General features: G+C 35.4%; 1 protein-coding gene across 1 annotated transcript in view; it reads left to right on the forward strand.

Moving 5' to 3' along the window:
* Window positions 1-21,625, forward strand: part of LOC131537514 (protein shisa-8) — a 65,069-nt gene that overhangs the window by 17,044 nt on the left and 26,400 nt on the right. The window contains exon 3 of the mRNA XM_058771034.1: window positions 14,979-15,094. Within this exon, the coding sequence (XP_058627017.1) occupies window positions 14,979-15,094 (116 nt within the window). The remainder of the gene's footprint in view (window positions 1-14,978; window positions 15,095-21,625) is intronic.

The raw sequence follows: 21,625 nt of genomic DNA on the forward strand, positions 1-21,625 counted from the left end.
ATTTCATGTAACATTTTAGTTTCTATGCATTTAAGGAAATTCTTGCTGAATAAAATTTTTAACCTTAATAACTTCATTGTTTTGAATCGTAGTTATATTAAGGTATATACTACAACCCGAATTCCGGAAATGTTGGGACGTTTTTTAAAATTTGAATAAAATGAAAACGAGAGAAGACATTCAAATCACATGAGCCAATATTTTATTCACAATAGAACATAGAGAACATGACAAATGTTTAAACGGAGAAATTTTACACTTTTATCCACTAAATGAGCTCATTTCAAATTTGATACATTAACATTTATGCATTTAGCAGACGCTTTTATCCAAAGCGACTTACATTGCATTCAAGTTACAGTTTTTACATTTTATCAGCTCTTGCTTTCCCTGGGAATCGAACCCATGATCTTGGCGTTGCTAGCGCCATGCTCTACTATTTGAGCTACAGGAAAGCTTTTTTTTGATACCTGCTACAGGTCTCAAAAAAGTTGGCACGGGGCAACAAAGGGCTGAAAAAGCAAGAAATATTGAAAAGATTCAGCTGGGAGAACATCTAGCAACTAATTAAGTTAATTGACATCAGGTCTGTAACATGATTAGCTATAAAAGGGATGTCTTAGAGAGGCAGAGTCTCTCGGAAGTAAAGATGGGCAGAGGCTCTCCAATCTGTGAAAGAGTGCGTAAAAAGATTGTGGAATACTTTAAAAGCAACGTTCCTCAACGTCAAATTGCAAAGGCTTTGCAAATCTCATCATCTACAGTGCATAACATCAAAAGATTCAGAGAAACTGGAGAAATGTCTGTGCGTAAGGGACGAGGCCGAAGATTTTGTTGGATGCCCGTGGTCTTCGGGCCCTCAGACGACACTGCATCACTCATCGGCATGATTCTGTCATTGACATTACTAAATGGGCCCAGGAATACTTCCAGAAACCACTGTCGGTAAACACAATCCGCCGTGCCATCTGCAGATGCCAACTAAAGCTCTATCATGCAAAAAGGAAGCCATATGTGAACATGGTCCAGAAACGCCGTTGTGTCCTGTGGGCCAAGGCTCATTTAAAATTCAAAAAGTGTTCTATGGTCAGACGAGTCCAAATTTGATATTCTTGTTGGAAATCACGGATGCCGTGTCCTCCGAGCTAAAGAGGAGGGAGACTTTCCAGTGTGTTATCAGCATTCAGTTCAAAAGCCAGCATCTCTGATGGTATGGGGTGCATAAGTGCATAAGGTATGGGCAGCTTGAATGTTTTGGAAGGCACTATGAATGCTGAAAGGTATATAAAGGTTTTAGAGCAACATATGCTTCCCTCCAGACGATATGTATTTCAGCAGGACAATGCAAAACCACGTTCTGCAACTATTACAACAGCATGGCGTCGTAGTAGAAGAGTCCGGGTGCTGAATTGGCCTGCCTGCAGTCCAGATCCTTCACCTATAGAGAACATTTGGTGCATCATTAAATGAAAAATACGTCAAAGATGACCACAAACTCTTCAGCAGCTGGAAACCTATATCAGGCAAGAAAGGGACCAAATTCCAACACCAAAACTCCAGAAAATCATAACCTCGATGCCCAGACGTCTTCAAACTGTTTTGAAAAGAAGAGGAGATGCTACACCATGGTAAACATGCCCCCGTCCCAACTATTTTGAGACCTGTAGCAGGCATCAAATTTTAAATGAGTTCATTTTGTGCAAACATTTGTTATGTTATCTATGTTCTATTGTGAATAAAATATTGGCTCATGTGATTTGAAATCTTTTAGTTTTCATTTTATTCAAATTTAAAAAATGTCCCAGCATTTCCGGAATTGGGGTTGTAATAATAATAATAAACATTTTTTTTTTAAAAACAATAATAAAAAAAAAAATATATATATATATATTGAGACACTATTTCATTTCAAATGGACCAAAAATACACAAATGTGCCCGCTTTCAAGGCCAAGGACAGTGTGAATGCACTCTTTGTTCTTTAAAAGAAACTCAGTCACCTTTAAGTGGTCTCAGCCCTTATATTCTTCAGGAGAGGCTTTAGAAAATATTATTTTTAAGGATATCAATAATTAGAAAACCTTTGTTTTGCACTACTCAGTAGTGTTAAGAGCACATGACTCATATGACTGAATCCAAAACATGTCTCATGGTGTATTTGTTTAATTTAAACGATCCCATTTGCTCAGTTTCATGAAGGGTGCCAATACGTCTTGAGCTGCCTTTAGACTTCATTAATCTGCATTAATCTGACGGCAGACTGTTGAGAGAGAGAGTGTTAGAGAGCAAGCGAGAGAGAATTGCCTTAGGGACTGACGTCTTGCTAGTACAGCTTCAGTCTGTTCTTTACTCTGATTGCTACATGAATTTGCTTGTGCGTGTACATGTAAGAGGTGAGGCGTTTAGGGTGAGATGTTTCTCTTCTTTTTTTGTATTAGCCAACTGATACCATAATTGCAGCTTTTATACAAATGGTTTTATACATGTGATATACAAATGTCTTAGGTCCAAAACAAACTTAATGCAAGTATTTGAATTTTACTTCATATTTTACGTATGCACTAATATAAGCATCCTGGCAGATAATTACTTTATTATGACCAATGACCAAAGAAAATATGCTAAAATAAATGTTAAATTCTGCCAGTGAATTTGTTATGAATTTAATTTTGAATTATAATTTACAATATCGAAAATGAACATACATTTTGAGAATGCTTAAAGGAATAGTTCACCCAAAAATAAACATTTGTTGAAAATTTACTCCAAGATGTAGATGACATTGTTTCTTTTCAGAACATACAGTATTTGGTGAAATGTAGCATTACATCACTTGTTCACCAGTGGATCCTTTGCAGTGAATGGGTGCCGTCAGAATGAGAGTCCAAACAGCTGATAAAAAAACATTGCACTTTACTTCACTGAATTGTGTGGATTACTTGTGGATTATTGTGATGTTTTATCAGCTGTTAGACTCTCATTCTGACGGCACCCATTCAGTGAGCAAGTGATGTAATGCTAAATTTCCCCAAATCTGTTCCCATGAAGAAACAAACTCATGCACATATTGGATGATCTGAGGGTGAGTGCATTTTCAACAAATTTTCATTTTGGGGTGAACTATTCCTTTAAGATTACATTTAACATTGTTATCAAATTATCAGTGTTTGTAAAGATTAACTTTAAGTGAGTGTTAGATGATGGCAAAGCTAATCTAAATGTAAAAATAGGAGAAATGGGAATGCAATGGGCATCAAATATCCAATATGAATTAAGGCAACTCTATTGCTTCCTTGAATTTTGAGGTTTGTTAGTACCACATGACGCATGTTGAAGTCAACATGAAATCAAAAATATCCTAATAATAATCATTTCTGCATTTCTCTTTTAACGAACAAATCTATTCCCTCCATTTATTTTGTATGGTTTCATTTTTAACTATGTACATAGAGGCTGCACTCGTGATGCTTTGGCCAAGCATTTGCGTCTGCGTTTGCTTGTTGACGTAGCATTTTTCTGGCATTAGTTTGTCTGTGCATGTGTGAGAGAGCGAGACTTTGAGGACAGTGTCAGTCAAAGAATGTTAATTCACAGCCAAATAGCATCTATGAATGTTTATCTGTGTATGTGTGAATCACAGGGCATTTTAGTGTATTACAGTTTTAGAGACCTGATATGAGCTGACAGGTGTAGCTAAGCATAGCTAAACATCACATATAACACAGGGAACGAGAAAGAGAAAGGCATAAATGCTAATTTTATGCAGTGTGCGTGATCTTTTGATTTATGTAGAGTATGAGTCATTATTCAGTAGCAACAATACCATGATCACAGGAGGTCATTGCGATGCTGGGATGTAGATTTAGATATTCTGGATTCCACAGCAGAGACCCAATCAATAGCCATGAACTGTTAGTAGGTCGTCAGCCACCCTCCACTCAGCATTCAGATGCAGCTGATAGAGAGACCAGAGAAGGTGCATCTTATAAAGATGTCCTCGTCATACTCGACCTCCAAAAACAAACAAAAGAAGTTATATTGAGAAAAAACATACATTTATTTAGTTATCATATATACATTAAGGCAATGCATCTAGTGTTTTATTCCTCCTGGGTCTTTCAATCCACCGAACTTGGCACAGTCCTGCAGGCTGTTTTGACTATGCTTTTGTTTTCTCTAACTGATTGACTGTATGGTTTATTCACACACCCAAACAAGGAACAACATTTGCAAGTTTACTTATTCGGTGTATTGTTTACATGAATTAAAAATTGTGAGTTTTGAGAATAACTTCTTACATTACCATTGTCAAGTGAGCCCTAATTAGATCAACAGTCCTAGATACATAAATGTGTGAGCTTTTAGACTGCAAAAGAAAAATATAAATGGAATACATTATTAATAACGGTAATTCATTTTAATTTTTAATATATTTATGAAGCACATTCTATTTTTATTGCTGTAGTGCACTGATTACTATCTATCTATCTATCTATCTATCTATCTATCTATCTATCTATCTATCTATCTATCTATCTATCTATCTATCTATCTATCTATCTATCTATCTATCTATCTATCTATCTATCCATCCATCCATCTATCTATCTATCTATCCATCCATCTATCTATCTATCTATCTATCTATGCTGGGTTGTTTTAACCCAACTTTGGGTAAATATGGACTAACCCAGCCATTGGATTAAACTTTTACATTGCATTTTCAACCTATATAATGTTATACACAATGTGTGTGTAACTATTTGTGAAATTTACTGGCAACTTCTGAGTGAAAATTGTTTCTACACCATCTCTCTCTCTCACACACACACACACACACACATGAAATAAATGTTACAAAGAATTTAGCTGAATTCTTTTTAACATTTTTTTTTTAAATTAAAAGAAAATCTTCATCTATGCTTTAATTTTTCATGCCTTGAAAGCATTTTTAGGCAAACTTTATCACACCAACATCAAAGTTTGTCTAGCTCTATCATACTCCACCAGAGAACATTCGAATGACAACATGCCTTGCGCATACATCAAATACCGTTTTATTTATAGTAAGACGCATCTGCTGAAAACTCTACTGTATTTTGCTAAAAGCACTTCATTTCTGACCACATGTGCTTGACTTCCAGCAGTGTGTGATGGGGAGTCTTGAGTGTAATCACATCAAATACAAACACACTCGATCTGTTCCCTGCAGTCTGGGTGTCTTTGATATTACACTCCATGCTCTATGGTGTGAATCATCCTACTTTGGTTGTATATTCTGTGTGTGATAACTTAGAATCCATGTTTAATTGTATATCTACACACAAGCTCTACTTTGCAGCATATGTTCACAAGCTGGGTGTGTGTGTTTGGTGCATCGCAGTGACGTCAGTCATTTAGCTTTGCCCTGAAGCCTCATCTGTTCTGGAAAGTGCTGTGTGTGTGTGTGTGTGTGTGTGTGTGTGTGTTTGCATTCCCAGTGACATTTGCATGAGTGTGTGGCAGAATGGGGGAAGCCTTTTGTGATGTTTTCATTCAGATAATGATGAGAGATGAAATAAAGAAATCTGATACAGGGGATTGATTTACATGGGCAGCAAATCTGACCGCAGTAAAGCAGTAATCTACAAGCAGCATTATCAGAATATAAAAAGTCATATATGGAAGAGGCATAACTGAATTAATCACATTCTAATTTTAATTTCACTATTTTTAAGACACCTCACTCTGTTTATGATGACAAAGGCCTGAAATAAGTACAGTATGTGAACACAAACTTCTAGCAAGCTCGATATCATACATTGTTGCATTCCGAAATGTGTCGGAAGTAGTTGCAAATTTTTATCTAATAAATCTGACTTTTTTCTCACAATTGTTTATATCTCACAATTCATTACTTTTTTCCAGAATTCTGAGTTTACATCTTGCAATTGTATCTTTTCTTCCCTTGTAAATCTGAATTTACAACACATTATAATATTTAATTCAATAAATTAAATTAAAACAGCAATACAATTATAAATATTATAAATAATTTGTAACCCTTTACAATAAGGTTTCAGTTGTTATCATGAACTGAAAATGAAAAAATATCTATATAGCATTTATTAGACTTAGATCATGTTAATTTCAAGATTTACTAATACATTATTAAAATCCAAATGTGTGCCTATTAATATTATTTATTGAACCTGGTCTAACATTATTGTATTTTTATTAACTTATACGTTAAGAAAGATTCATAAATACTGTAACAAATGTATTGCTTATTGTTACTTAAAGTAAAACCAGTAATGTTAAATAATGGGACCTTATTATAAAGGGTTTCTGAACAATTGAACAAAAAATACATACAATTGTTAAGTATTAAATATAAAATTAATTTTGCAGCACATTACTTTTCCAGGCTTAATATGTTTTATGCAAATAGGAATACAAATGCAACAGAGTTTCATCGTGTATAAACAGCTAAACAGGAATATTGTTTTATTATCATAAGATGAATAGTGTTTGCAGTGCTTATAAACCTGACGCACACAGACAGACAGACACACATGCACGAACACACACATATAAATACACCTCCTTCTGCGTTTTGGGACTGTACTTGGCAGCTGTCAGATTCATTATAATTCGAGAGAGGGATCATAGATAGAAAGGGTTCCATTTTTTAGAAGAAGAATGACAAGAGACTACAAACGACTGCATTCATGTGCAGATAACAGCAGAAAGACAGACACAGAGAGACGAGGACAGGCTGCTGGAAAACAGACCTATGATCATGACATTTGGGCGACTTGTGCTGTTTGCTGAACTGTGAGCGTGTGATGTGAGTATGTGTGTGTTTGAGATGCCTGTGCCAATTCCAATAGGTGATCTATTTCAGTTCATCCACCAAAATGTCTACACACACAAACATCCCCAGGGACAGAACTGTGTGTAAATTTCATTACCTTGAGGTTTGAAGTAGTGCTTATTAATATAATCTGACCAAGTGTTTTCAGGGTGTTTCTCAGATGGACAACCTGAAAAAGACAAAAAAAAAAAAGAAAAAGAAAAAGAAAACTCAAATTGTGATTGTATCTCCATGTAAAGAATATCAAGGACAAAATCACAGATGTAGTTGGCTGTGTTTATGAAGGCAAGCATATTTAGCATAACTTTTCTAAGCAATCAGAGTTATTTTCACATTGATGGGCAATAAAATCAGTGAAAACATCCCATATACTTACATATCACCCTCTGCTTATTTCTTTATAACATTCAAGGGTTGAAATGATGAGGGTTGTCCATTTTTCAAAATTTCCTCACAATGCTCTTGTCTCAAGTTTAGTTAATAAGCAGAGAGTCTGTAAATTTCCAGGAGTCAGCAGAGAGAATCTGCTGCTGTCAGGCGTTATTGAGTTTCTACAGAAAATCAGTCAGGAGGGGAAGGATGTCAAACTTCATTGCTTTTCCGTTACCCAGCAAATCTTCTCTTCCTGCCCATAGATTACTAAAACAGATACATGCACTGACATCTGAATGATTTTATAGCCAAGCAGATGATTTCTCATGAAACGGCAAGGGGGGAAACTAAAAGGTCTCTTTTACGCAGATTAGCTTGCAAAGACAGACACAGCCTCTGGTTTGCTGCTACCCATATCTGAGGCTCTTTGTAGTGTGTCAGGCACATCAGGGCCAAATATTTCCCCTACTGTGATATCACTAATGGCTAATGCACCCGAAACACACACAAGCACACATATTTCCACACACACAAACATACACATACACATACAGTCTCTCTCACTGGAGCAGCATTAGCCCTGGGGCTAACCGGGCCACTATGAACCATCTGCCTCACCAGCTAACTGATTCCCAATGCATGACGAGATTGAAAACAAAACTCTCTGCTGTAATGTATTTCGATGTTATGGATGCTTTAAACTTTACTGTTAATAAAGTGGTTGTTATTAGCTTAAATGACCCGCTGCAACCATCTTATTGCATAGTGATATAAATAGTTTCAGGCCCCGTTTACACTAGTGCGTTTTCGTACTAAAAAGCGTAACTTTTGCTACGGTTACGCCTATCGTTTACACTACTCCGGTGTTTTCCACCCTTGAAAACTGAGACTTTTGAAAACGCTGCAGATCTCGTTTTAGTTTGAAAACCCCGGGGTAGCGTTTCAGTGTAAACGGACTAAAACGGAGACTTTTGAAAACGATGGCGTGGCTGCCCACATTCTCTCTGCGTATCCTTGACGACCGTGTAAACAATAACATCATGCTCATTATTGTACCCGTATGGGTAGATTCCCCATTCGACCACTCCAAGCACGCAGACGCGTCCGCCATCTAAATAATAGGGAATCTACCTATACCTATACTCTATGGTTGCATGAATGGTCACGTGGCATGCGTTTTCAGTTGTGTAGTGTAAATGTAGATCATTTCTGAACGCAGCAGAAAAACGCCAGTGTAAACGAGGATCGTTTTCATTCTAAACCGCCGTTTTAAAACGAAAACACACTAGTGTAAATGGGGCCTCATATGACCAGATACGGAAGGCTCTTTCTGCCACGGAATAAAAAAGTGAAAAAGGTAATTGCAACTTTTTATCTTACATTTCTGACTTTTTTCTTGCAATTCTGAGTTTATATCTCACAATTCAAACATTGTTCTAGCAAATCCGAAAAAAACTCAAAGATAAAAACTCAGCATTACGAGATATAAAGAACTTGTGAGATATACTTGAACTTGAAAAATGATGTTTTGATATCTTTCCGCGGTTGTAATAAAATACCTTCTGATGTTCATTCATGTTTATTTTGTGCTTTAACTAGTAAATATGAAAAGATGATCGGTTCACGAGCCGCTTGAACTGAGGCTCTATACAGCGATCTGTCATGACACAAGAGCCACAAAACAGTATTTATTGTTTGAATTTCTTAAAAAATGTGGAGCAAAGAGGAAGCTGACGACACACCAATCGAAAAAACAGAGCATGTTACTTTTGGTATGAAACAAAGTCTCAGCTTTCAAATTCTGACATTTTTTAAGAAAATCAAACAATACTGTTTTGTGGCTCTTTAATATGTTGTGACAGATCGATTTTTTTATTCCATGGCAGAAACAAACAAACGAATTCTGAGAAACAAGGTAAGAATTGTGAGATGTAAAAATGAATTATGAGAAAAAGCCGCAATTACATTTTTTTATTCCAAAATATTCATCATCATGACCATAACTAAATTCTTAATTATCAATGTAGTCATTTGAGCTGAAAGAACTAAAGATCACAGATCTTATTTGCAAGCAGGTTAATTAGCTAATGCATCCTCTATGAGATTATTCATTAATCAATCTAACATAAGCAATCTTACAGCTTACACTTGGACACCCTGAAGCAAACAGCGAATTTAACAGTTGCATGCTAGTCTAAATGCATAACTCGCACTGTTTATAAAGCGTTGCAGTAACAACACACTACACATAATGCGATATCCTAAACAGTCTCTAAAACATGGAAAATGATTAACGCAGCATTATTATTAAGCATTAATAATAATGCTTTTAATGATTAAAATCATTATTAATTCACAACACAGTAACTTATACCCATTATATGCTATTAGTATCACAACTAGGAGAGTTTTGTCTTTGTATTGCATGCTTTTACAGCATGCTTAAAATATATTATAAATAAAATATTATAAATTTTTAATAAAAACTGCAAAAATGTTGGTGTGCTACTGTTTGACATATTTTCAATATTTTAATTTTAAACATTATCATAAACCAAAATGATGTTTTTGTTTATTAAAATTATATTCTATTCCTAGTAGAGTAAATTGGACTAGATAATATAATTATCAAATAATGAATTGACAATGAAACACTGAAAAAAAGATTTTCTGCAAAAAAAACTGGTCTGAGATTTAAAAAAATTTTTTTTATCATGGCAGTGACTACTTTGATTATGAGGGAGTCTAGCATATAGGCCTACAAGTTCTTGTCAAAGTACTCCCAACCGAGTCTTAAAGTGAGTTTAGTAGCCAGTTGGGGGCACTTAAGACTGATTTGGGACGCCTGCAGTTAGTCTTTCCACCTGTGATTACCACTGGCGCGCCTTAATGGGAATTCTGCTGAAAAGTAACAGTTTAATTAAAGACCACATGTTTCTGTAATGAAAAGGGAACATGCTGAGAGAACATCAGCAAGATTGGAAATCTCTCACATAATTTCTTCTAATACACACTCACGCAGTCCAATCCAGCATATGTATTGCTAATCAGAAATTCATTCATCACACACATTAACACCCCTGGAAGTTAAGACCATCAGCATGATTAACGATCATTTTCTATCAATAAACATCTGAATGATGGTTGATTGCTGCTCTGTTCTGAAGTATAAAATCTGGCTGTAGGTGAAACAGATTGAGCCGTTTAAAATATTTAATTGCGAAACAGAACAGCAAGTGAACGGAGATGTTCTTGGTGAACACAGCTGGGAGCAGATGAATGGAGCATGTGTGTAGATGTTTCTCAGATTGCATGTATACATGTGCTCTGTGCATCCTTACATGTGATCACGACATAAGAAACATTCTCCTGAGAGCAACTGTGAAAGACTAACATGTGATTTGAGATGCATTTAAAGATCATGTTGCCACATTCCTACAACCTTGATCCACCAGAGATCAATCAAAGTGTTTGGTTTAGGTCTAGCACAGTGCAAATTTAAGATCAATTAAGATCAACCGACATGTCAGTTTAAGTCAGTTTTGTTTTAAATATACATTTCCAACTACATTTCCCGATGGGAATCTGCATCAGATTCTTCACTAAGAACAAATTGTGTCCACTGATTACTCTGAATGATGACTAAAAGTCCTCTACTACCTAATATTTAATAATTGAATCGGTTGAAAGAACATACATTTTGGTAAACCAAGTTTGTTGGTGAAAGAATTATCTAAACTGATATTAATGTTTAATTATTTTGCAGTTTGTGGAATTTTTCTTTCCACTGTTGCCTGTGGTCAAAATATGGCTGCACATTTGAGTTGAGGAATAAATTGGATTGTTATTTTGATTGTTAAGGTAATTGCGACTTTTCATCTCACAATTCTGACTTTTTTTCTCATAATTGTGAGATATAAACTCGCAATTGCGAGTTATAAGGTCCAGGTCTGAGGGGGAAAAGATATCGCAAGTTTATTGCAAATTTTTATCTCACAATTCTGAGGGTTTTTTTTACATGTAAACTCGCTATTCTGTTTTTTCTTGCAATTGTGAGTTCATATTGCGCAATTCTGTGTAAAAAGTGAGAATTGCAAGTTTATATCTCACAAGTCTGACTGTATAACTCACCAATTCACCATTGTGAGTTTATATCATGCAATTTAAAAAAACAATTAAAAAGTAACAGTTAAACAGATAAAAGTCACAATTATCTTTATAAGTGGCATCTTACATCTTATCTGATATTTAAAAGTATTTTTGTCTTTTTGTCCTGTTAAAATATCTCAAAATTATAAATTGACATTTAGATTTTCGTCAGAAAAAAGTATCTTTAATAAGCATGTATTTTGTCTTACTGCACTGGCAGATTTTAAGCATAAGGACAAACATGAGCATAAGGTTAAACATGAAAAATCTGCCAGTGCAGTATAAAACAAAATTAAATGCACTTATGTTTATGATACAATATATTAAAACAAGTAAACAAGAACAAGAAAATACATTATATAACAAGAAAATGTATCTATATTTATATATATATATATATATATATATATAAAAGTTAATCTATCTATCTATCTATCTATATATATATACACACACACACACACACACACACACTGTATATAATATATATATATATACACACACATGATTTAAGTGTTGTTAGCACAATATTATACAGTTAAAATCAGCTTTTTAAAATGACTACTCTTTCTTTTAAAAAAAGTAATATAATAATATAGACATACTTTACCATACTTTACCTTCACAATAGCCTGAGTGTAAAATAAGCTACACTGTAAAAAAAATGATTTTAATGGTAAAAAACTGTGAAAATGCTACAGTAAAAACCTGTTAAATGGTTAACGGTAAGTTCCTGTAAAATTTACAGGGAAAAACCGTAGACTGACATTCCCAGATTTCCCTGCGTTGCATTTCAATTTGATGAATTTGATGTTTTTTCTTTGAAATAACTATGTTTTTTCTTAGTTTTTTCTTATCAGTTATGTTTATTAGGGTTGTATGTTTCATCTAATGTTGTTAAATTAATGTTTATTGCATATTTCAGTTTAATGAGTCTCACCATGATGGTGTTTAGTGCTTGTGTGAATGACACTGTGCACCTTCTATATATATTATTATTTAAAAGATGCTTGTGATGGGCTTTGGTTCATCATGTGACTTTCTCATCACCACCTGCATTTGGTGGTTATCAGTGTATTTCAAAGGTACAAAACAGATTTCAGTACTTTAATAGGTTGGTATATTAACATTATATCAGTTAATGAAACTACAGTATTTAACTGTAAATTTAAGTTAAAACCGTAAAACCTAAAATGTTGTTACCGTATTTTTTTACGGTAGAATTCTGGCAACCGCAGCTGCCGTTTTTTTACCGTAAATTTTACGGAATTTTTTTTTACAGTGTATCTTCAGGTCCACCAAAGGCCAGGATATGATACGGCTCGCTAGAGGAACAGGAAGTTTGTAGACAGCCATCATCCTGTGTGGCCTGTACTGGCTTTGAGGAGACAGTAGAAATGATTCACAGGGCAGCACATCAGTCGAGCATACAGCAGAAAGCTGGCCGGAGCCGAGTGCCTCGTTCTCCTGGTCATTATCATGAAAGAGACAGACCCATCTTGTATGCCTTAGCCCAGCGATCCTGGCAACTGTTGCTTTAGAAATGTCCCAAGATTCCATCCTGCCCTGAATCTCACCCAGTGGAATAGAGAATGTTGAAACAATGACGTCACAAGGGAAATAACGGAACCTTGAAGAGCAGACAAGCAGAATTATTTTGAATTGCACTGTAATTATGTCACACTTGCACTTCCTGTGCACCTATACAATTTTAATGCAACCACCGAAGCACTTGCCAGTGGAGGATGGATTAATTGAGAGGGTTGGTTGTTAGTTAAGTGTTAGCGAGACATTATAGCTGCCTTGAGAGTTCAGATATGGCTCAGTACTGGACAATCGGTGAAGGTCACGGTCACTGAAGCTCCCAGTGAGGGCTTTGGATATATTCTGAAGGTGAGAAGAGGAATTAGTAAACAAAGGACAAAGACAGTTGGGGCAGTTTTTGCATTTTTTTTGTTGCAAAGCATAGTGTAGACAGAATGACATAAAAAGAAAGAATTAAATTTAAATACAGAATAATTACTAAGAATATATGTACATACAAAAGGCACAAATGAGTGCAAAGAAGTAGATTGAGTAAATAACATGAAATATCCATATATAATAAACAAACCAGTATATGGTGTTTGGTGACACTCAATTGCATCCATCTTTAAAGTTCTTATACTATAGGAATAATTCCTGTTTAACAATGGAATACCATGATGTAATAGTTTTAAACGGACTCTTCATTAAGCCCCGTCTTAAAATGCTGCTGACCAATCGTACTTTAGCAACTATCGCAATATATATGCAAATAATCCACTTATAGGGTGTAAATACATTTTGAAATGCAGCATTTCAGCAACACGACAGATCTCGTCACAGTTGCTGCTGATGTGTCCTACGTTGAGAATAAAGGCCACAGGTGATGCCAACCTGATCTCATGACGTAAACGTACCAGTGGGAACTTTTTTGCCAGATGCGAAATACGTACCAATAAGTACATATCACTGCAGTTTCCAAAAGAAATGAATACTAAAGGCAGTAAAACAGCGAGCACTTTTAATCGTTTTTGTACACAATTATGATTACAACTCCATATGTTTCGCTTTCTGGACGTAACAAGCTTGCTCGGTAGCTCAGCAGGCATGGAGTTGGACTTAGGATGCAGAATCCTTTGGTACGAATTCTGTGAAAAACATGACTCACGATTAAAGAGCTGAAAGATGAGAAGTCGAAAAACATGCTAAAACGGCATGCTTGCGATTGTTTTTATGTCACATTCGTTTTTGTTCATACTGTTGGGTACGTTTAGGTGTAGTGCAGATGGTACGTTGTTTAAAACGTAACATAGCATCAGAATTATAGAGCCACTCAACGGACATTTCAAGTCAGAACTGCGGTGACACGTACAAAACCAACATCACATAAAACGTACCATTTGTACGTTCATCTGTTCCGTGGGAAAAAAACCAAACACTCTATTAGCGCTCATTTCACATCGAATATGTCACGAAACAAACATGGTGCTACGTATTTCGTGTCTTGTAAAAAAGTTCCTACAGGTACGTTTTCATCATGAGATCAGGCTCAATCGTTATCGCACATAAACGATTAGATGTTATCAGGTTTGTGGGGTTTAACTTTCGGCATCTTCGTTTGTCTACTGCAGTGGTAATCTGCTTGGACTCAAAGGAATGTATAGAAGCATGGCACTGTACTCGCCATGACGTCCTGTCTATTACCTGTCTATGCCCTCATTCGCAATTGACCCTTCGGAAGGAGCTTGATTGACAGGTAATCTGACCAGTCATAATGCAGTATCCACCATTTTGTCCGACAAACAAATCAGACAGTAGAGTAGATTAACTTCAGTGAACTGAAACTTGAAATATGGAGTGTATTGACATCTTTCTATGGTTGAAATTTTCTGATTTTCATTCATGTTTATTTCATGTTTTAAGTAAATATGAAAAGATGATCTACTCGAATTAGTGAGACGTGACTTGGACCGAATGCAAAACACTGGCCTGGGCTCATGTCTGGTTTGTATTGCTCACCCTTATTTGCCAAGTGCCCTGCTGAGAAACTGATGGCGTACAATCCCGTCTCTTTTTAGGGCCCTGACGGAACTGCTGAAACAGCCAGGCGAGCCCGGGGGCGTGGACAGAGGAGGAGGCCACCACCTTATCGGATCCAATGGCATATCTGGCAGGTCAATGCGCACCAACAACGGTGAGTCAGAGCTCCAGAGTCTCTGCTGAGCTGAATCTCAGGGGACTCACGGATATAATGAACATCAAATAAAAATAATGAACGTCAAACATTCAGTGCTGAGGTAAAAAGGAGCCTTGACATGTTGCTTGTATTTCTATCTCCATTGCCAATATTCAGATGTGAGTCCTGGAGATTTTGACACATGTGAAGTATCGATCCTATAATTGTTTAAATATGTATGTAACAAATACTTTCTGCAGTTTAATATGCAGTGACAACTTTAACTGTAGTTGATTTTGATACTGTGGCACTTTCAAAACATTGCTGTTTGTTTGACCAGCCTTGCATTTATCCTCAGAATTTTTGTCTTTTTTTTCCCCCAGTACGAATATTAAAGCATTAATAAATCGAGACACAATTGCTTGAGAGGCATAATTATTTATTTTATTTTATTTATTTTTATTTTTTTGAAAGAAAAAAAAAAAAAGTATTACGGTAAGGGTAAGAAACCCTACCTTTAATTATTTTTTATTATTATTTTTTTTTTTTACCCCATTGACAAATTTATTTTCCTCATTGTATTTGAGCATAAAGTCATTTAATTTTGATCAATTTTGCAGACAACAAGACTTTTACTTTTAAGCTGAAGTTTTAGTAATTTGATTCTGTGATTTTTCATTTTGTCATTTTTATTAGTTTATAAAAACCTTTTTCTATTAATTTTTCTATGTAATTTAAAATTTTCTTTTTCTTTTTAAATTATTATTATTTTTTCCCTGAGGAAAAAAAAATTGTAGTACAAAATACCACTGCCCTTAAAGGGTTACTCCACCCCAAAATGAAAATTTTGTCATTAATCACTTACCTCCAAACCCGTAAAAGCTTCATTCGTCTTCGGAACACAATTTAAGATATTTTGCCATCAGTGGTTCAATCTGAATTTAATGAAGCGGCGAGAAAACTTTTTCTGCGCAAAGAAAACAAAATAACGACTTTATTCAACAATTTGTCGTTTCTGTCAAATAGCAACACCTTTTAATCATGGCAATGACTTTTATTTTTATAATCCTGTTTGGTGACACAGCAATTACTCTTGAAAGCTTTAAGATGACTTTGGTTTGCTTGAATAAACTGCAAAATTAATGTTTTTTTTTTTTAAATCATTTATTTAGCTATGTCATCATTCAGTACATCAACATTATCTTTGCAGTCAAAGCTAAAGTTCTTGTGCAATCACGACCCATTAAATGTTCTGCAGATGCACATCGGCCGACAACATTATTGATAAAATCTCAACAAACACAATGAGGCTTAAAGGCCATCACCTTTTGACCCTGTAAGAGTAATGAACTGTAATGAGGGAGTAATTAAATTTGCGGATATGAGCGGTCCTACTGCTGCTCCCTCTCAGTCTTGGAAGAGGAAGTGGCTTAACGAGGCAACTGTGCTAATTAAGGCATAATTAAGAAACTTCAGCCAAGACCTGCTGATCAAGAACACACTGTCCTTCTGTCTGAGAATTAGGGACCCATTTATCTCTCCATCTCACGCACGCACTTCATCACAGGTGTGAGTTTTCCTTGGGAGTGTGAGAATTTCCACTGTGCCAGTGTTTGCTCATACTTCTTTCATCTTCTTCCTCTTCTAAATCCACCTCTTCAATAAGAGTTTAATTAAGTGCTCATTAAACCAGCTTGAATACACTAAGGGTCACAAGGGTCTAAGAACGATCCATCTGCATACACACACACACACACACACACACAATACAGCTGAAGAGTCGTGACAGGTAGACCCATGTCAACACAGGTGGTCAGGAAGGACGGATGGATGGATGAATTTGAAAGGAGGAAGATAGAATAGAGGTGACGAAGGTGACGTATGATGATGAACTTGATGAGAAGAGGGGTGTGCAGAAAAAATAGATGTAAATAATTAGAATAATAATTTACAAAAAGCACAAACATTAATTTGATTCATTGATTAATATGGAATAAGTTGACATAAATGCATAATAAAGTCTTATTTCAGCTCATTAGCTTAACATAGCTGTTTCAATGAAATAAAACAGTAGAAAAAAATATGTATAAAAAAATATGTTTTCAGATTAAAAAAGTAATTAAAAAAAAGTTAAGGGCAATTTTTGCATCAAACTGTTGGTAATTCTTGATGTAGTTGGTGGTTTCCCCAATTTTTTGGAGTGCAAAGTGGTCTGCAGTCTTTGTTGAAGGAGTGAAAGGAGGAGTGCACCTGGAAAAGTTTGAGAAGCACTTTCCACAGGAAGGAAAATGAGATTTCAGGAATCAAGAAACCCAGGTGAGGGAACCTGGCAGAGAAAAATAGAAGGAAAATGAGACAGAGATTGAATGAATAAATAGTAAGAGAGAGATGGGAGGGGAGGAAAAAGACCTAAGGGGAGGAATAAAGAAAGAGCGAATGAGACAAGAGGAAAGATGAATGAGTGTGGGAGAGGAATGGTGTGGGTGTGATAGGCTGTCGAATGAAAGGAGAATTAGAGCGATGTTTAGAGAGGAGAATGAGAACTGAATGAGAGCACTGTCTCTCCCTCTTCCATCATCCTTCCATCCCGCCTCAACAAATATTAGAAATCTTGGGGTCATGATCTTTTGCAGAAGCGTATGCTTTAAATAAGCATCATTATGATTATCATATTTCCAATTATAATTGTTATTAGTCATGTTTACAACAGCCAGGATCACAATTTAATCATAGCTAAGGTGAGTATAAACGCAAAGCAATAAACTCAGGCATGTAGCTCAAGCCACATTGTTTGTGCTGTGGACATTAATAATATCATGCAGCTTATCGTCATTATCATCCACAAACACCCTGGCATAATGGTGGCAAGTTTTGCAGCCAAGCAAAACAACTTTACCGTCTTTAAAATAAAGGTTTTCTAAAGCATTACAGGTAACGTAAGTTACGCCAGATTACTTTTTTCAAGTAACTAGTAAAGTAACGCATTACTTTGTAATTTAGAAGGAAATATCGGAGTTACTTTTTCAAATAAGTAACGCCAGTTATTTTGTTTCCCATGTCTTGACTGACAGCTCTCGTGTTGCCATGTTGAGAGAAATCGGGAGTAAGTGCAGAGGCATTGTTTGCGCTGTGTGTGAAAATGATGTTACTGTAGTTCTAGACTAAATATGAACATATATTTACTCATCTCACCTGCACAAAAAACAGAATCAGTATTCCTCAAAATGATTAAAAACAGTCAAATGCAAACTCATAATATTTTACAAACCTGCAATAATTAAACATGTTAAATAAGACAAATATTATTTATGTATTTAATCCCATTTTATTAACCAATGTCTTTGCTACTGACCTTTGATTATCCAATTAAACCATACTAAGCAGAAATGACACATTTGTATTTAATTTTTGTTATTGCTGAATAGTGTTGAACTTTATTCTCCTGCGTCATATTCTTCATGCAATTTGTTTGAGCTGCGCCCTCTACTGTACAGATCTGAATTTACATTTCCTTCAGCCTGACATTTCATTATTTCACTTTTGGTGTGAAAGGGCTTTTACATTTGTAAAAGAATAACGTTTTTATAATAAAAACAAACAAGCTAGCTCTGCCCAGATTTAAAAAGTAATGTAGCGCATTACTTCCCATAAAAAGTAACCAAGTAACGTAATTAGTTACTTTTTTTAGGGTGTAATGCAATATTGTAGTGCATTACTTTTAAAAGTAACTTTCCCCTACACTGGTAATGAAACATTTTGGTCAGGCAACCTTAAAAATGTACTTCATGTTAGCACCGATTGCCCTGTGAGCAGTGCACGCCAATATACAATGCCATTGTGCTATGGGCTTCCCAAGTTCGAATCCTGACTCGAGGACCTTTCCTGACCTCCCCCCACCCCCCAACTATCTCCCACTTCGCTTCCTGTCAGCTCTGATCTGTCCTATCATAATAAGGGCAAAAATACCCACCAAAAATGTTTTGTATATATACTTTATACATACAGCATTTATCAGTTTTATTGATTTTAATCAATCTGGCAATATTGTTACGCTGGCAAAATAATTTTATCAGGTAGAGTGGATCAGATAAAAGTGATGATTTTATAGTTTAATTAATATTTTTAATTTTTAATAACATAGCAAATTATATAAATATATACATCTCAAAACATTTTCCACCATTTTTCTTTCTAGTCAGCTGTGAAGACAAATACAAAACCACAGCAAATTGACTGTTTTCAACTACACACTTCAACCATGTGTGTGATTGACAGCTTGCTTGTGACAGTTGGAGAGATGTTTGTGTTAATCTTACAGTAAATCTTAGAGTTCATCTTAGCTGTCTGGCCGAGCAGTCAAACGCCTCTGGAACTGCCTTCAGGCAAAAAAACTTCAGTTTCTTTCACCTGCTCTGGAAAGACACATCTCGATTTTACTGCTGATATAAGCATGTTTTTGCTGCATTTCTAAAGATGCAGATCTTATGGGTCTGGCTGAGTGCAAAATGCTTCATATGTGCAGCTAATGAGTGCAACAGCATGAGTTGTCACACTGTTTGCATTTGATGATGAGACATTGCGTTGTTCGTGTGCGTGTAAGAGAAAAAGACTCTGTGCCATATGTGCCAATCATGTTCTTGGCAGACAGCATGTGTGTGTCAGTGTGTGTGTGTGTGTGTGTGTGTGTGTTTGTGTGTGTGGGGTCAAGGCGGGTTGTACGACAGACCACCCATGAAAAACACATCCATCACATCAAAATGTGTGTGTGTTGAGGATGATGTTAGTGTCCATATGTCTGTGAATATATTTTTTATCAGTGTTGTTACTGTAATCACAGTCTAGCACTGGAGGTATGAATAATGTTTCATAAATATGATTCATTTCAATAAGAAAAAAAGCATTAAAGGCTATTTAAACAAAAAATGTGTGACCAGTTGTTTTTGAAGGTCATAAACACAAAATTATGATTTCTGTTGCCAACGTCAAAAACAAATAAATAAACAAAAAAAAAATAAAAAATACATATATAAAGAAAGAAAGACAAAGTAAATAAAAAGTAAATATTACAAAATTATTTAAATTCTTTTTACATGTATAAATGTAAATTGTGTTATATAATACTATAATAATATACATCTGTGAAAGTCATATAGTATTATAGCAAAGAGACACACACACACACACACACACACACACACACATTGGCTACATTTTTGTACATGAATGTGTACCAAGATGTAGTTATTGTACATGAATGTGTACAACCATTTTTCCATTTTTCATCAACTTCAGAATCACTGAAATGTTTATTAATAAACTTTCTATAATAGTTAACTGATGCCTTGGTTGAATTGTTTTCATAATTTTTCATGGCAGCACAATGTCTTGCAGGTCAAGGTGGTTGAATAATTTTGATTGCAACTTTTGAGTCAAATAATTAATCAGCATTTATTTGTATTATTATAAATGTCTAAATATTATTATTATTATTATTATAAATGTAGCTTTTGATGAAAAGTTGCTGAAACTTTGCCATCATAGGAATAAATTATATTTTACAATATATTCAAATTGAAAACCATTATTTTAAATTGTAATATGTTACAATATTACTGCTTTTACTGTATTTTTGATCAAATAAATGCAGTCTTATGAGCGTAAAACACTTGTTTTCAAAAAAAATCTTTAAAAAAACATTTGAAAAAATCTAAATTATTCCAATCTTTTGGACACCAGGGTGGGTGTGTGTGTGTGGTTATATATATATATATATATATATATATGGCAGATATAGATTTTATATTTTTCACTTATGCCCTTGAGAATCTGCACCAGTGTGACTGACCAGACATTTACTGTGCCTGCATTGTGTGTGTAAAGTGTAATGAAGTGGAAGTTTGATCACACCCATCTTACCAACCGCTTCCAGTGCCCTTCGGATGACCCCAGCAGCTGTGGGCACCACACACACACACACACACACGCATGCGCACACACACGCGCACACACACACACGCACACACGCACACACACACTTCAGACTCAGATTGGTCTAAACACAGCAGACAAGCAGCAGGACATTACCCCAATATTCTGAAGCCACAGCAGGACAGAGCATTCATTTCATCACTGACACGTCTTCGTAACAGGGTTAAACTGATCTGAGGCCTGTTGTAATGCTCACTGATCTGAGCTCTTTTGATGTTGCTGCAGATCAGAGGTGATTTCTGCACTGAGCCTGAAGCTAAACTGGCTACAGAACCAGTAATCAGGATCTGTTAGCGGGCAGGATGGTCTATTATGGAAACTCACTGCAAAAATACTACTATATACAGTTATTTTTGTCTTTTTTAGTCAAAATATCTAAAAATATTCAAAACAAGATCAAACTGCATTTGAGAAGCAACATTGCAAGCAACAATATTAAGACTTATTTTCAGAGCAAAAATGTGCAATATGAGTGTATTTTGTCTTGCTGCTCCTTTTCCATTTTTTTTTCCAAGTTAAAAGTTGCCAGTGCATGCAATAAGACAAAATGCACTTATATTG

This window comes from Onychostoma macrolepis, chromosome 03 (assembly GCF_012432095.1).
Source record: "Onychostoma macrolepis isolate SWU-2019 chromosome 03, ASM1243209v1, whole genome shotgun sequence".
Classification (NCBI taxonomy): Eukaryota; Metazoa; Chordata; class Actinopteri; order Cypriniformes; family Cyprinidae; genus Onychostoma; species Onychostoma macrolepis.